General features: G+C 46.0%; 2 protein-coding genes across 3 annotated transcripts in view; one reads left to right on the top strand and one right to left on the bottom strand.

Annotated features, from left to right (window-relative positions):
* Positions 1-17,554, bottom strand: part of LOC147115976 (rho guanine nucleotide exchange factor 4-like) — a 173,154-nt gene that overhangs the window by 10,631 nt on the left and 144,969 nt on the right. The window lies entirely within an intron of this gene.
* On the top strand, positions 10,827-16,530 carry LOC147115977 (uncharacterized). The gene has a single exon (XM_085990658.1). It carries the CDS (start codon positions 14,766-14,768, stop codon positions 15,594-15,596), a length of 831 nt encoding a protein of 276 aa, XP_085846784.1. The 5' UTR covers positions 10,827-14,765; the 3' UTR covers positions 15,597-16,530.

A 17,554-nucleotide genomic window follows, 5' to 3' on the forward strand; every position in this document is an offset into this window, starting at 1 on the left:
ATTTTCCAAATTCTCCAGCTCTGCCTCGACTGCTGGACGAATTGCGTATGGCACCGGTCTTGCTTTAAAAAACTTGGGAATTGCTGCATCTTCCACTTTTATTGAGGCGGTGATGCCTTTCAAGGTTCCTAGTTTCTCTTGAAACACTTCTTTGGCGTTGGCCAAGATTTCTTTTAATCGTTCAGGTATGACGTCATCATCGTTTTTTTTCTTACTGGTCACCGTCAGTGCCTGAATGGAGTGCCAGTCTAAACGTATTTTCCTGATCCATTCACGTCCCAACAGCGGTGGGCCACCATCTTGTAGAATGTATAAATACAACTTTTGTATTTCCTTGCCGTTGTATACAACAGGCACCCTTATTTTTCCTTTGGGGTATACTTTCTGTCCCGTATATGTTTTCAAGATAATGGATGTGTCTTTTAAAGGTATATGCGGAAATAGCCGTTAGTAATCCCGTCGATTTATGACAGTCAGAGCTGATCCTGTATCTAGCTCCATTTTAACTGGGGACCCTGCTATCGTGAGGGTAACCCAAATGGTCTGGTAATCATCTTTGGCAAGTACATTATGTAATTTGAGACAGCTTAGTCTCTTGTTTTCGGAGTCGCTATCGCTCTTCTGGTCTTCGGAGCTACTGTCCGTCATCATTTGTACCTTTCTGTACTTTTCTTTATTGATTTTTTTTTCCTGTTTGTGGATTTATTTTGTCCAGATCGGCATACCCGTGCAATGTGTCCAATCTTTCCGCATTGCCTGCATGCTTTGTCCTTGAACCAGCAGTCCCTCTGGTCATGGGTGGATCTGTTGCAGCGATAACATCTCTCGAAACCCTGTGTCATTTCATGGGTGCCGAAGTCCTGTGTCTTTTGTTGTATCTCTGCAGCTCCTCTTGCGGCTGCTTCATTTGATACAGCCATACTGAAAGCCTTGTCCAGTGTTAAATCCTTTTCAGAAAGCAGCCTTTTCTGTGTTCCTTCACTTAAGAGACCGCAGACGAATTTGTCTCGAAGATAATCTGCTAGTCCTGCCCCGAATTGGCAGTGTTTTGATAGCTTCCTTAATTCGGTGAGGTAATCAGCGTTACTTTCATTCTTGTGTTGATTTCTCTTGAAGAATTTGAATCGTTCCACTATCAGCAGCGGTGTTGGGTTTAAGTGCTCTTGTAGGGTATCAACAATTTCTTTAAAATTCTTGTCCTTTGGTTTGGCTGGAGTGATTAAATTTCGTAACAGCCCGTATGTATTTGCGCCCATTAGATTTAGCAGTACTGAAGCTTTTTTTTCATCTTCTATTCCATTTGCAGTGCAATATACCTCCACTCTTTCCACATATGTGGTCCAATCCTCTATCTCGTTATCAAAAGAATGAATATTGCCAGACTTAGGCATCTTAGAAAAGATATGGCGCTTCCCGCGCTTTCCCACCGCTGCTGCCGATGACAACGCTGTTTCCCGCGGTTTCCGTTCTTTTTTTATTTATTTATTTATTTACAGTTGGAGACTCGTTCCTGCCGGACTTTTTCTCTCTAGGTCTGAACGCCGACCTGCTTGCAGCGCCGGCCGTCTCCCGAGTGCTCCCTCCCCGTCTGTTACTGCTTGCCTCCGCTTTCGCTGCTTGGCCCAGCTGTAGAGCCAGCCGCTGGAGCCCCAGCCTGACGCCCAGGAAGGATTAGCGCAGTACCTGCCATCAGCTTGGTCAGCTGGTGAAACCACAGCTTCTTTCACTTTCTTGATTCTTCTGGACACCAGAGGAATCGATGTCCTTGAGGTGCTGCCGAATTGCAGGTAAGTCCGTTTCCACTTCGTCACCACTGTTGTGTCTGTGTGTTGATAGAGACACTGAAGACAGGAGTTGGTTTGATAGGTGTTTACTAAACAAAGTCTGGAGGGGAACTAACGGATACAACACAATATACAGGCTTATATAGCCCGAGTGGCCATTACCGGCATTACAGTACACATGGGGCTCTTAAAGGCACATACACTACAAGATCCAGGAAAGTTTTTTCAAAATCAGAACATAAGAACATAAGAAATAGGAGTAGGAATAGGCCATTCAGCCCTTTGAGCCTGCTCCGCCATTCAATAAGATCATGGTTGATCTTCTACCTCAACTCCACCTTCCCACACTATCCCCATATCACCGATTCCCATGGTATCCAAAAATCTATCCATCTCTGTCTTGAATATATTCAACGACTGAGCATCCACAGCCCTCTGGGGTAGAGAATTCCAAAGATTCACAACCCTTTGAGTGAAGGTATTTCGCCTTATCTCAATCCTAAATTGCCGACCCCTTATTCTGAGACTGTGACCCCTAGTTCTAGACTCCACTGCCAGGGGAAACATCCTCCAAGCACCTTAAAACTTTTATATGTTTCAATGAGATCACCTCTCATTCTTCCAAACACTAGAGAATATAGGCCTAGTCTACTCAATCTCTCCTCAAAGGATATCCCAGAAATCAGTCTAGTAAACCTATGTTGCACGTCCTCTAAGGCAAGTAGACCAAAATTTTACACAGTACTCCAGGTGTTAGGATAAAATTTGGTTTAAGGGATATTAAGGGGTCCTCAATATTCAACCGGTATAAAACTGTCTGAAAGGTATCATTTAGTCTTGTTAGCTGGAAAACAAATGCAAAGCACCATGGGATACTTGGCTATATTAACCCTATTAGACCGACATAAATAGAAATTAGCTGACCAAAGGCATTCTGAAATGTTGCTTGTAATCACAACCTGGTAACTGTTTAGAAAGAGCCTGTTCTTGGAAGAGATAAGAGTACAAAGGCACGATTAAGAAGCAGCAGCAAATAAGGCCTTGAAGAAGTAGTCAGCCAGCTGCATAATTCAATGTGGCTTCGTATCCAGCTAGCCATGTCTCTGCTGGAAAATACTTTTCCATACCAATAACAAAAGTAAGAGATAGCTCATGAATATGAAGCCTCCTACAGTCGACAAGCTTTTTACTGACGTATTCAGGGGGTACTCGAGTTCGAAGGACAGGCTTAGTAATTGATTGATTAACCATATATACCCATGTATACACCCCATTAGTAATAAGTGGGTGTTGTCTAATAAACTGTATAAACTAAACTGTATTGTCACTTTTCCTCTGAGAACGGTGCCTCCAGCTGGGGGTGGCTGAGGTGGTTCTCCCGTGTGCACTCGTAATAAACTATTGATCTGGGTAACACCTGAATCTGTTAGTTCTGTTTTACCATCCAGATTTTCCTCGCTTACAGCTTGGTGTCAGAAGTGGGATACTACCGGACTGCTGATCGATCTTCCACAACGACATACACAGAGGGGTGAGTAGCAATATTCACCCTTAACGTGGAAGTCCACGCGGCGAATCGAGGTAGCAGTGGTAAAAAGAACAGCGAGTGAAGGAGCAACAGGCTTCAGGTGTGGACCAATAGGACGCGTTTTAGGGTACAAACAGAACCGAGGAGCTTAGAAACTCTCGGGTGGGAAAAGCGCCGGGAAAAGCGCTAGGTGGGGAAAGCGCCGGGAAAAGTGCTAAGTGGAAAAGCGCTAGTTGGGAAAGCGCTGGGTGGGAAAAGCACTAGGGGGGGGAAGCGCTAGTTAAAAAAATCGCCAACGGCCAGGAGCGAGCCAAGGGAGAGAGCTTGAAGGGTGTCTCTCTGGGGATGGACATCCCCACGAAGGGTTAAGTGTCACCAATGGCCAGGAGTGAGCCGAGGGAGAGAGCTTGAAGGGTGTCTCTCTGGCGATGGACATCCCCGCGAAGGGTTAAGTGTCACCGACGGCCAGGAGCGAGCCGAGGGAGAGAGCTTTAAGGGTGTCTCTCTGGGGATAGGGAGTCCTCGCGACACTAAATACCGGGTGACGATCCGGAGGGATTAAAGGGTAGTTAGAGCATAAGTGTTTGTCTGCTTAAAGCATAAGTGTTCATCTGTCTAGAGCATAAGTGTTTGTCTGCTTAGAGCATAAGTGTTTGTCTGTCTGGAGTATAAGTTTTGTGTCGTCGTTCCGATAAAGCATAAAATTGGATCCTTGAGAGTCACGGGGTGATCGACACGGACAAGGGTGGTGTATTATCTCAAACACCTTGCCTGAGCCTGAATTAAGAGGACGTAGTCCCACGTGACGGCCAGGATCAAGTAGGTGTAGGGAACTATAAACACCACAGGATCGTGATCCCGTGACGAGGGAGTGTGCGCAAAATAAGTGTGTGTGGGTAAATGGTAGAGTAACATAAGAACCAAGGTCGTGATCCCGTGACGAGTGAATGTGTACAAAAATGAAGTATAAGATAAGGAAACAATAAAACACGATGCCTAAAAATAAGCAAGACAAGGAAACCCTCACTGAGACCGGTGATGAGTCCGGAACGGGTAAAGGAAGGTGGAAGCACTGGACTCAGTTAAAAATATATAACAAAGACAATGAGTAAGCCAGAGATGGTGCCTTTTGAGGAGAGTGAGGAGTATGCTAGAAGGTATAAAGAATGGGAAGGGGAGTTTCTACATATATCAATGACAGGGCTGTGCGTGATGTTAATATTATACACCGTGGTTTGCATCTTCAAGTATATCTGGAAACAGAGCTACAGACCAAGAAATGAACCAGATGTACAGCATTTTGAACTGAGAACGGATAAGAGTAGAATAATTCTAATTTGTGTGTTAAAGTGTGAAAGTTTTCCTGACAATGGAGGTTTAAGAAGTTACAATATTCCCTTGTCTGAAAGTCTGTCCTTAAAAAAAAAGAAAAATGTCTGTTGTGTGTTTTAGCTCCACCCACTTCTCTGTGTTAAAAAAAAAGTATTTAACCCTTTTGTCTTGTCTTGGATTTTGGAAGTTTTAAGAATGTGCGAATAAGATTGTGCCCCCAGAATTGAAAAAAAAACTTTGAACTAATTTAAGTTAAGCTGGTGTGTAAAAAAAACCAGAAGAACAAAAACAATTTGTTTAACAAAAGATTAAGTTCCAGTCTAAGATTTAACCGTGGAGTTGCGGTTGATATGGTGAAATTTTGCAAAGCAGTTTGATTTGATTTGTTTAAATGTTGAAAAACTAATTTTTCTCCAGTTATATTCAATGTTTTTATAGTATTTTGGAAAGACATCCGAAGAAAGGACAATAAGAAATATGACGTAATTTACGGTTTTCTGCAAGAATGTGCTATTTTGTTTTGTTTTGTCTGTTCATTGTTGATGCAGAGGATGGGCTTCGGCCTTGATGTTGCAGTTGCCAGTGTGCCTGGAAGAAAATGAATTTGAATGTGAATGTTTGCAGGGCATGAGTGATTGTTTCTTTGTTGAAATGGCTTCCTTCTTTCTTTTCCAAGTGATACTGATTGGTTGAAAGGGGGATTGGTCTGGATTGAATTGGAGTTGTGAGGTGGGTTAACCTATTGAAGCCGGACTTTCATTGTGGTCACGGGGTGTGGATTGGTGTAGTCCGAATTGAATAAGATAACTCCGCTCCGCGAGAACATCCGATAGTGGCAGGTCCCTCTAGAATATTTGATTGACTATGGTCCTGGGAGTCCTACAGAATGCAGGACTAAAGTTAAACCCTCGAAAGGTACAGGTAGGGAAGGATGAAGAAATCTACCTAGGATACATAATAACACAAGGGAAGAGACAAATGCCCAAAGACAGATGGGAGGGGCACTAGGACCAAGAGGAGCAGCATGCACACTGGCTGCGTGCTTTGATTTCTCACAGTACTGTACTTACAAGCAGCTAGAGATGGCAGCAGGAAGGGACCACTTTATCCCAGAATATGCAGAAATGGCCCAGCCTGCATAGGATTTGATCAAAGGGGGGTACCCTTACAAATAGATTCCGACCAAGGAACGCACTTCATCGGCAAAATACTGAAGTGTAGGAACTGGGGTTCCTAGCTGAAGAATTGAGATCGACTCAGAAAATCAAAAACAATAAAATTTAATGAACAAACGAAGCTGTACAGGAAACTGTAGGATACAATGCAAATAGGTCTGGTCTGCTTGAAAGCCTCTCTGGAAACTGCTAGAAGGTTCCGAGCTCAACTGCTAGCAGGTTCCGAGCTCAACTGCTAGCAGGTTTCAAGCTCTACTGCTAGAAGGTTCCGAGCTCTGACGTCATGACGTCATCACGTTCTTCCCGCCGTTGAGAGATCACGTGACGGACGGCATGATGACATCACGCAGAGTACAGGAAAGAAGCCCTAGTACAGTTAACAGATACATTAAAGGTGCAGCCCCCAGCTGTACTACATTGCTGTAAAAGGAATTATATACAATTGTCCGTAATCCTCTGGTGGTTCCGCCACATGCGCCCCCCCAGAATTGCTTTTAACAGAGAAGGTAAGGCGAGAAGGGGGTCTGACGAGTCTGTCCGACTGACTGCGATACCCCGGCAGCTGGAACGGAGTGCTAGAAGACGAACTGGCCGTTGGCTGTGGTTGGGATGACGCCGCAGGCGGAGGAGAAGAAGAGGCTGGCTGTGGTCGACCCGGTGAGGCGGGCACTGGCGACTCGGCGGATGACTGTGGCTGTACTGGACCGGCATTCGACGGTGGACGACCACAACGAGGCGGCTGAGCGGTGACGACTGGTTCGCTCAGATCCAGATGCGCCGGTTTCAACCGGTCGATGGAGATGTGGTCAGGGTTACCACCGACGTCGACTGTGAAGGACTTGTCACCTGATGAGATGACGTGGAACGGACCTGTGTAAGGCGGTTTGAGCGGGTTTTTGCGAGCATCCTGCCAAATGAACACGTATTCTGCACTCTTAAGATCCACAGGGACATGGAAGCACTGCAGGTCATGATGCGACGTAGGCACTGGGATGAAATTCCTAGCCGCTTCCTGGTGGCTGACGAGCTGCTGAGCTGGGGACCAGGGTTCCATGTGAGGAGGAAGAAAATCGCCAGGCACTCTGAGTGGTTGGCTGTAAACTAGCTCTGCTGAAGAAGAATGCAGGTCGTCCTTAGGCGCCGTGCGAAGACCTAGCAGCACCCAAGGGAGCCTGTCCACTCAACTAGGCCCACGGAGACTAGCACGTAGTGCGGCTTTAAGGGACCTGTGGAATCTTTCACACAGACCGTTCGCCTGTGGATGGTAGGCGGTGGTACGATGAAGCTTGGTGCCCAAACCTTGAGCTACGGCGTTCCAAAGCTCAGAGGTAAATTGAGGCCCCCGGTCGGAGGAGATGTCAGCCGGTACCCCGAACCGAGCTACCCATGACGAGATGAAGGCTCTGGAGATGTCTGCCGCTGTGGTGGCAACCAAAGGAATTGCCTCTGGCCACCTGGTGGTGCGGTCTACCACGGTGAGGAGGTGAGTGTACCCGTGAGAGGAAGGGAGAGGACCAACCAGGTCCACGTGCACATGGTCGAATTGACGCTCCGGAACCGGAAAAGTGGCGACTGGGGCCTTAACATGGCATTGTATCTTGGACTTCTGGCAACTCACGCAGGTATTGGTCCAGTTACAGACGTCGAGATGCATTCCCTTCCAGACGAATTTCTTTGCCATGAGTTGTTGAGACGCTCTCATGCCAGGGTGCGACAACCCGTGGATAGTGTCTTTACAGTAGAGGACACCAAGAATATCCCAACACTGGACAAGCAGGGGGCTGTAGGGGGGGAGGAGATAAACACGATCAAAATCACTAAGGAAGTGGTACTCGGTAAAATAATGGGACTCAAGGCGGATAAATCGCCTGGACCTGATGGCTTACATCCTAGGGTCTTGAGGGAAGTGGCGGTAGGGATTGTGGATGCATTGGTAATAATCTTCCAAAACTCCCTGGACTCAGCAAAGGTCTGGACTCAGCAAAGGTCCCGGCAGACTGGAAAACTGCTAATGTAACACTCTTATTTAAAAAGGGCAGTAGACAGAAGGCTGGAAACTATAGACCGGTTAGCCTAACATCTGTGGTAGGTAACATTTTGGAGTCCATTATTAAGGAGACAGTAACAGGACATTTGGATAATCATAATTTAATAAGACAAAGTCAGCATGGTTTTATGAAGGGGAAGTCATGTTTGACAAATTTGCTGGAGTTCTTTGAGGAAGTAACATATAGGGTGGATAAAGGGGAACCAGTGGACGTAGTGTATTTAGACTTCCAAAAGGCATTTGGCAGGGTGCCACACAAAAGTTTATTGCGTAAGGTAAAAAATCACGGGATTGGGGGTAATATTCTGGCATGGATAGAGGATTGGCTATCTAACAGAAGGCAGAAAGTTGGGATAAATGGTTCATTCTCAGGCTGGCAATCAGTAACCAGTGGTGTTCCGCAGGGGTCAGTGCTGGGTCCCCAACTCTTTGCAATCTATATTAACGATTTGAAGGAGGGGACCGAGTGTAACATATCAAAGTTTGCAGATGATACTAAGATGGGAGGGAAAGTAGCGAGTGAGGAGGACATAAAAAACCTGCAAGGGGACATAGACAGGCTAAGCAAGTAGGCAGAGATTTGGCAGATGGAATACAATACTGGAAAGTGTGAGGTTATGCACTTTGGCAGGAAAAATCGTAGAGCAAGTTATTATCTTAATGGCAAGAAACTGGAAAGTACTGAAGTACAAAGGGATCTGGGGGTCCTGGTGCACGAAACTCAAAAGGTTAGTATGCAGGTGCAGCAAGTGATTAAGAAGGCCAATGGAATGTTGGCTTTCATTGCTAGGGGGATAGAATATAAAAATAGGGAGGTATTGCTTCAGTTGTACAAGGTATTGGTGAGACCGCACCTGGAATACTGCATACAGTTTTGGTGTCCATACTTAAGAAAAGACATACTTGCTCTCGAGTCAGTACAAAGAAGGTTCACTCGGTTAATCCCGGGGATGAGGGGATGGACATATGAGGAGAGGTTGAGTAGCTTGGGACTCTACTCATTGGAGTTCAGAAGAATGAGAGGCGATCTTATTGAAACATATAAGATTGTGAAGGGGTTGGATCGGGTGGGTGCAGGGAGGATGTTCCAGATGATGGGTGAAACTAGAACTAGGGGGCATAGTCTTAGAATAAGGGGCTGCTCTTTCAAAACTGAGATGAGGAGGAACTACTTCACTCAGAGGGTGGTAGGTCCATGGAATATGCTGCCCCAAAAATCTGTCGAAGCTACATCATTACATAAATTTAAAACAGAAATAGACAATTTCCTAGAAGAAAAGGGAATTAAGGGTTACGGGGAGCGGGCAGGAATTTGGACATGAGTCTAGGTTCGGATCGGTCATGGCCCTGTGGGTAGCGGAGCGGGCCCAGGGGCCGTGTAGCCTGATCCTGATCCTGTTTCGTGTGTCTAATTCTGTTGGATTCAGGAGATAGTCCTGTCATAGTGGATTGGCGGTTAGGATCAGATCAGCCATGGTCTTATTGAATGGCGGAGCAGGCTCGAGGGGCCAATTGGCCTACTCCTGCTCCTATTTCTTATGTTCTTATGAAAATTCTCCTGCGCCATTCGACTGGAATGATTGGACGTGGGACGCCCATCGAGATGTCACACAGGAGTGTGGTCCCTGCAGCCTGGAAACTGACATCAGCCACTTGTAAGCTGGAAGGTGCGGTCCGGTATGCCTGCACTTCAGGGTCTGCCTTCTGTTCTTTTGCCAAACCAACATAGTCGACTCCCAGGTGTACTGCGTGGAGCTGGGCGCGGGAGAGACAATCTGCCACCAGGTTGTCTTTGCCCGAGACATGTTGTATGTCGGTTGTAAATTCAGATATGTACGTAAGATGACGTTGTTGCTGTGCCGACCATGGTTCCGCTGTCTTGGTCATCGCAAAAGTAAGTAGCTTGTGGTCTACAAAAGCCGTGAATGGGCGTCCTTCCAGTAGGAAGCGAAAATGGCGGATGGCCAGAAACAATGCCAACAACTCCCTATCAAAAGTACTATACTTGCGTTCATTCTTCCGCAATTGGCGGCTGAAGAAAGCCAGTGGTTGCCATGTGCCTTCGACCCACTGCTCCTGTACTGCCCCGACGGCATAATCAGATGCGTCGGTGGTAAGGGCAATGGTTGCGCCCGGAAGGGGATGTGCCAACATGGTCGCAGCAGCCAAAGCGTTCTTAGTGTCGATGAAAGCCTGGTCCATCTGGGGTGTCCAATCGATCGGGTCTTTGCCTGATTTACCTCTGAGGGCCTCGTACAAAGGTTGCATCAACAATGCCGCCTTGGGGACGAACCGATGATAAAAATTGACCATTCCCAGAAATTCCTGGAGGGCCCTGACGGTCTGAGGAAGAGGGAACGAGGTGACTGCTTCCACCTTCGTGGCCAGCGGGATGGTGCCTTCTGAGGTGATTCTGTGTCCCAGGAAATCAATGCTGTGCAACCCAAACTGGCACTTGGCCGGGTTGATAATAAGGCCATGTTGGCTGAGACGAGAAAAAAGGGTACGCAAGTGCGTAATGTGTTCTTTTGTGCTGTTACTGGCAATAAGGATGTCGTCTAGGTAGACGAAGATGAATGGCAGATCGCGCAACACAGAATCCATGAGACGTTGGAAGGCTTGTGCTGCATTCTTCAGCCCAAACGGCATACGAAGGAACTCAAAGAGCCCGAAAGGTGTGATGACGGCAGTTTTGGGGACGTCCTGAGGATGCACGGGCACTTGATGATAGCCTCGGACGAGGTCTACTTTGAAAAAGATGGAATTCCCTGCCAGATGGGCCAAAAAATCCTGAATGTGAGGTCCATTCGAGACTCGTCAGATACTGATGCAGTCCGTGTCCATATGCAGCAAGACCTGGACAACATTTAGACTTGGGCTGACAAGTGGCAAGTAACATTTGCAACACAAAAGTGCCAGGCAATGACCATCTCCAACAAGTGAGACTCTAACCATCTCCCCTTGACATTCAATGGCATTACCATCGCTGAATCCCCCACTATCAACATACTGGGGGTTACCATTGATCAAAAACTGAACTGGACCAGCCACATAAATACTGTGGCTACAAGAGCAGGCCAGAGGCTGGGAATTCTGCGGCGAGTGTCTCACCTCCTGACTCCCCAAAGCCTTTCCACCATCTACAAGGCACAAGTCAGGAGTGTGATGGAATACTCTCCACTTGCCTGGATGAGTGCAGCTCCAACAACACTCAAGAAGCTCGACACCAATCAGGATGAAGCAGCCCGCTTGATTGGCACTCCATCCACCACCTTCAACATTCACTCCCTCCACCACCGGCGCACTGTGGCTGCAGTGTGTACCATCTACAAGATGCACTGCAGCAACTCGCCAAAGCTCCTTCAACAGCACCTTCCAAACCCGCAACCTCTACCACTTAGAAGGACAAGGGCAGCAGACGCATGGGAACATCACCACCTACAAGTTCCCCTCCAAGCCACACACCATCCTGACTTGGACCTGTATTACCGTTCCTTCACTGGCGCTGGGCCAAAATCCTGGAACTCCCTTCCTAACAGCATTGTGGGTGTACCTACACCATATGGACTGCAGCGGTTCAAGAAGGCAGCTCACCACCATCTTCTCAAGGGCAATTAGGGATGGGCACTAAATGCAGGCCTAGCCAGCCAGTGACACCCACATCCCATCAATGAATAAAAAAAAAAATTTTTTTTTAAATTGAGTACCGATCTGGTGTGGGAGCCTCATTCAGGCGTCTGTAGTCGCCACATGGTCGCCATCCGCCGCCCGGCTTAGGAACAATGTGTAATGGTGAGGACCAAGGACTATTCGAACGTCGAATAATACCCAGGCGTTCCATTGTATGGAACTCCGCCTTGGCGGCCGCGAGTTTACCAGGTTCTAGCCATCGAGCTCTCGCATAAACGGGGGATCCTGTCATGGTAATGTGGTGCGCCACACCGTGCCTTGTGACTGAAGGAGAAAATGTGGGCCTGGTGAGCTCAGGGAACTCACTGAGAAGACGAGAGAACTTATTTGGAGATGGGACTGCATAGGCAACTGACCAAGACATCGCGGTGCTTCGGTGGCAGGGGACCGAGTGAAAAGTGGAGGCACTGATTAGCCGGCAGTGTCGGATGTCGACGAGAAACCCGTTTGCGCAGAAGAAATCTACCCCCAGGATGGCCTGTGAGACTTTCGCCGTGATGAACTCCCAAACAAAACGTTGGCCGCCAAAACTCAACTGGACCCTAAGCTTTCCGAACGTGCGAATGGTCGCACCATTGGCTGCCTCGAGGGGGGGACCTTGACCGCCGGATTGAAGATCTAGCTTCGACGCTGGTAGGATACTGCACTGGGAGCCAGTATCACAGAGAAAACGTCGCCCTGACAGGGAGTCTGTAATGTGTAGGAGTTTCCCTGCAGACCCGATGGCTGTCGCAACTCCGGCGCGTCCCTTAGGCCTTATTGATCTTCTCAGAAACCGCTGGTTTGAGGTAGGTTTTTTTTTGGTGAGAAATTGCAGGGCGGACGGCAATTTCTGGCCTTCGCGCCGAAACGAGCGTGGTATGCACACCAGCCTGCAGGAGGAGTCGGATTCGCTCTTGTGGGGGATGGGCGCCTCACGGCTGCACAAGATTGTTGTGAGACGGTGAATATTTTATCTGCTTCCGCGGCGAGTTCAGCACAATCCGTGATCGCGGAATTGGCCAAGGCCATCTGTACTGGCTCTGGTAGTTGACAGAGAAACAGCTCGCGGAACAGAAAACATCGCGATTCCGAGCCCAAAAGCGTGAGCATTTGGCTCATGAGCTCTGAGGGTTTTGAGTCCCCGAGGCCGGGCATGGAGATAAGTCTGCGAGCGCGCTCCGACTTGGACAGACCGAAAATTTGCAGTAAACATGCTTTTAAAGCTTCGTACTTGCCATCGTTCGGTGGACTCTCGAGGAGGCTGACGACCCGCGAGGCCGTGGCGCTGTCGAGGGCGGAGACCACGTAATAATAACGGGTTGAATCCGCTGCTACTCCCCGGATTGCAAATTGGGCTTCCGCCTGGAAAAATCATGCAGCCGGTTATTGCTCCCAAAATTGCGGCGGTTTGAGGGTGACGGCGTTCGTGTCCGTGATGTAACTTCAACGAAAATTGTTCAAAGAAATCGGGGTCACCAATATAGGAACTGGGGTTACTAGCCGAAGAATTGAGATCGACTCAGAAAATCAAAAACAATAAAATTTAATGAACAAACGAAGCTGTACAGGAAACTGTAGGATGCAATGCAAATAGGTCTGGTCTGCTTGAAAGCCTCTCTGGAAACTGCTAGAAGGTTCCGAGCTCAACTGCTAGCAGGTTCCGAGCTCAACTGCTAGCAGGTTCTGAGCTCAACTGCTAGCAGGTTCCGAGCTCTACTGCTAGAAGGTTCCGAGCTCTGATGTCATGACATCATCACGTTCTTCCCGCCGTTGAGAGATTACATGATGGACGGCATGACGTCATCACGCGGAGTACAGGAAAGAAGCCCTAGTACAGTTAACAGATACATTAAAGGTGCAGCCCCCAGCTGTACTACATTGCTGTAAAAGGAATTATATACAATTGTCCGTAATTCTCTGGTGGTCCTGCCACAGAAGGATATATGTAAACTAATGGGAATTAAACAAAAGTTCCACATACCCTATCGTCCGCAAAGTTCGGGCATGGTGGAACGCATGAACCGTACATTAAAGCAATCCAAGAAACAGGGCAATGCATGGGCAGACAAGGCAGCCAAGCTGAGAAAGGGAATCTGACCAATGAAGCCCAGGTGTCCACGTTTAGTTAAAGTGTGAAAACACAACTGTCTTTTTCGATCGGGAATGTTTTTTTTTATTTACGTGAAGTGACGCAATTGCGTAAGGCTGATAATGTTTTGCTCCACCTTCAAAAGCCTGCAGAGGAGTTAACCCTTTCCACTGACAGCTGTTTAAGTTCACCAAGCAACAACTTTAGTATGAAATTTAAAGATATTGGACATTATTCAATTTAAATTTCTTAATGTTAAGTTAATATTTCCCCACAGTGATAGAAGGAAAATTATGATTTGATAAATGGAAGTTATCTTGTAAACTAATTGTATGATAACATGCAACATGAGCTTGTACCGGTAGTACTAGATTTAACCGATATGGCCTTACCTACGTGGTGTTCTAAGAAAACTCAACAATTATATAAACACCTTCTAACTCAAGTGTTAAAACAAGGCGCGACATGGAGTGGTGGTGGGCACAGTAAAAGAGATAAACAGATATGGAGACGTAAAAGGTCTGTGATAAATGATGCAGCAACTGCCTTTAATATGGGTACCTCAGTTGTTAACACTATTGATCTGGCGACACTGGATCAAAAGGTTAGAGACCTAGGGTCTCGCATTAAAGCTGTATTACAAAAGACAAATTAAAATACAGATAAGGAATTATCTGAGGATCAAACGCTGACCATACATCTGCAAAAGATAGCTACAGTGCTAGAAACACACGCCCAAACCATTAATAAATTAATAAAGGAAGAATACAATGCATCTCAGCAGGCGGCTGCTAATGACATATGTAGCACATATGGTAACTGGATTGTGGAACAAACCCGAGAAAACCTGGCCTAGGTACAGGCAGGGGAAGTACCCTTATGGATAACGAATCAACAATTAAGGGCAAACCTGACCGGTGGGCACAAGGAGGACGGTACCTCTAAACGGACATTAGCAGGCAGAGGCTGGACGGATTGCCAGTTGAGAGCAATGGTTTGGGTGCACCCCACACAAGTCGAATGTAAACCTGACAGGGGAGGGCTCCTAGGGTTGTTATTGGTAATACTGGTAATGGCACCTGAAGCCCAAGGACGAGAGGTGTACCGAATCCAGAATACTGGGGTAGTGAAGGACTGAATGCACATATCCCATCACAATATGTTACCATATGCTTTAAAGATTAAAGGGAATTTGGCTGGAACAAAATTGGAGGGATGCGTTACTAGGCACGCTATAACTGTATGTCCACATAGTGTTGGACACAGCCCAGAGGCACAGTGTGGGTTTAACAATACCGGTACCAATCAGGATATTAATTGTACTATGGAGGCCCTAGAGGCGGATTTAAAACCCACTCAAGTGGCATACGCTGGAAAAGGTGAATATTGTGTTACAACTAATTTGAAAATGTTTAAATATACCAATCTAACTTGTGATATTCCAAGTTCAGAGTTCTGCTTCACTCCTGAAATCCCGGTACGGATTGGACATGAGGAATTGGTGGAGATGTACCAGCATAACCTCACCACCTTACAAGTTTCTGAAGATATCAAGAAAGACTTAAAAGACTATCGGAACACATTTGGGTATCCGATACCCCCGTTGCCTGAACACTTGAAAGTATTGCGAATGGAGATACGCCTCTCCCAGAAGGTTTATTATAGCCTACAACAGAACAATAAAAATATTAAGCATGACATTGATCAAATTAAAGTCACCACTTGGTGGGATAACCTTTGGAGTTGGGGACTGAATATACAGATCCATCCTTGGATTAGATTAATTTCACATGTATTAGTAATAGTGCAGTTTGTTGTAATGTGCTTCTTGATTTTCATGGCCTGTAATAAATGTCGTAGGCAGAGGATGAAAAGGTTGGCTAAGGCAGTAAAGCAGAGACTGGGTGAGAATGTCCCCTGTGCCTCTTTGACCTCAACAAAGGACACGTCTGAGAGGTACCGGGAGTAGTATCTACTGGGGTAAGGTGCATATAAAAGGGGAGACAATCATAGTTTGATAGGACTATCAGATGTTCTGCCTCTCTTCCACCCAGACTGGTGGCCACCACGAAGGGAACCTGGTTAAGATGAGGTACAGCATCCTGCATATAGGTGACAGATAAGGGTTGACTACCTTGGGCTTAGCCAAGGGCCAAAAGGGGGGATTGTTAGGATAAAATTTGGGTTAAGGGATATAAAGGGGTCCTCAATATTCGACCGGTATAAAACTGTCTGAAAGTTACCATTTAGTCTTGTTAGCTGGAAAACAAATGCAAAGCACCATGGGATACTTGGCTATATTAACCCTTTTAGACTAACCTAAATAGAAATTAGCTGACCAAAGGCATTCTGAAATGTTGCTTGTAATTACAACCTGGTAACTGTTTAGAAAGAGCCTGTTCTTGGAAGAGATAAGAGTACAAAGGCACGATTAAGAAGCAGCAGCAAATAAGGCCTTGAAGAAGTAGTCAGCCAGCTGCATAATTCAATGTGGCTTCGTATCCAGCTAGCCATGTCTCTGCTGGAAAATACTTTCCCATACCGATAACAAAAGTAAGAGATAGCTCATGAATATGAAGCCTCCTACAGTCGACAAGCTTTTTACTGACGTATTCAGGGGGTACTCGAGTTCGAAGGACAGGCTTAGTAATTGATTGATTAACCATGTAAACCAATGAAGTATCAATATTCCCATGTATACACCCCATTAGTAATAAGTGGGTGTTGTCTAATAAACTGTATAAACTAAGCTGTATTGTCACTTTTCCTCTGAGAACGGTGCCTCCAGCTGGGGTTGGCTGAGGTGGTTCTCCCGTGTGCACTTGTAATAAAACTATTGATCTGGGTAACACCTGAATCTGTTAGTTCTGTTTTACCATCCAGATTTTCCTCGCTTACACCAGGTATGGTCTCACCAAGGCCCTATATAATTGTAGTAAGACTTCTTTACTCTTATACTCTAATCCCTTTGTAATAAAGGCCAACATGCCATTTGCTTTCCTAATTGCTTGCTAACTTTCTATGATTCGTGTACAAGGACACACGGGTCCCTCTGAATACCAACATTTCCCAATCTCTCACCATTTAAAAATATTCCACTTTTCTATTTTTCCTACCAAAGTGGATAACTTCACACTTCTCCACATTATATTCCATCTGCCACGTCCTTGCCCAATCGCTTATCCTGTCTAAATCCCTTTCAGCTTCCTTGCATCCTCCTCACAGCTTAAGGCACAGGATTTGAATATGGTTGAAATTTGTCATTTGCTGCTAATTTTTCCTTCATTTATGTCAAATAAGGAAACACTAAAGTAAATTTTCTGATCAGTTGTATGCAATTAACAGATGGAAATCTCTGTTACACCAGATTTCCACCCGTTTAGAGCCTCCACCATATCCACTTTTTAATTCAGGTTTTATCCTAGTGTCAGAAGTGTCCAACAGTCTTAAAATTAGCCCCAGTGACTTTATTTAGACATGGACAAAATTTCCTGGTCCTCAGTATAGTTCACACTCATTTACCTATCTATATAAAATGGCACTCCAGGCTGTGAGGGTGTGATGTTCATAGAAGTGCATTTAAAAAGCCCTATAGTAAAATTTGTAGCAGCACTTTGAGACTATTTCCAATTCTTTTTCTTCATTTTTTGGGGTTTCTTGCCTACTTCCATTTAGTTAATCAGAAAGTTCTATGCCAAATGTTCTACTTTTATTTTTAGTACAATCACAATATTGAAACCATGGGTTTTCCAGTAAAAAAATAACCCTTACTTCCCATTCAGGAAGACCCATTGTCACCTAGCACCCAGACAATTTTGAACAATCTTGGTATACTCCTACAACTATAATGTCTGCTAGTTTTGTAAACCAGATTTCTACAAAGTATCTTATTAAATGCCTTACTAAAATCCAAATGATATCACCTCA

The sequence above is a fragment of the Somniosus microcephalus genome, chromosome 6, assembly GCF_052327205.1.
Source record: "Somniosus microcephalus isolate GS21.2 chromosome 6, FLI_Smic_1.0, whole genome shotgun sequence".
NCBI classification, from domain to species: domain Eukaryota; kingdom Metazoa; phylum Chordata; class Chondrichthyes; order Squaliformes; family Somniosidae; genus Somniosus; species Somniosus microcephalus.

What these genes read in the sequence shown, in the direction of transcription:
- LOC147115977 (XM_085990658.1), top strand. Translation starts at nt 14,766, where the DNA reads ATGCACATATCCCATCACAATATGTTACCATATGCTTTAAAGATTAAA.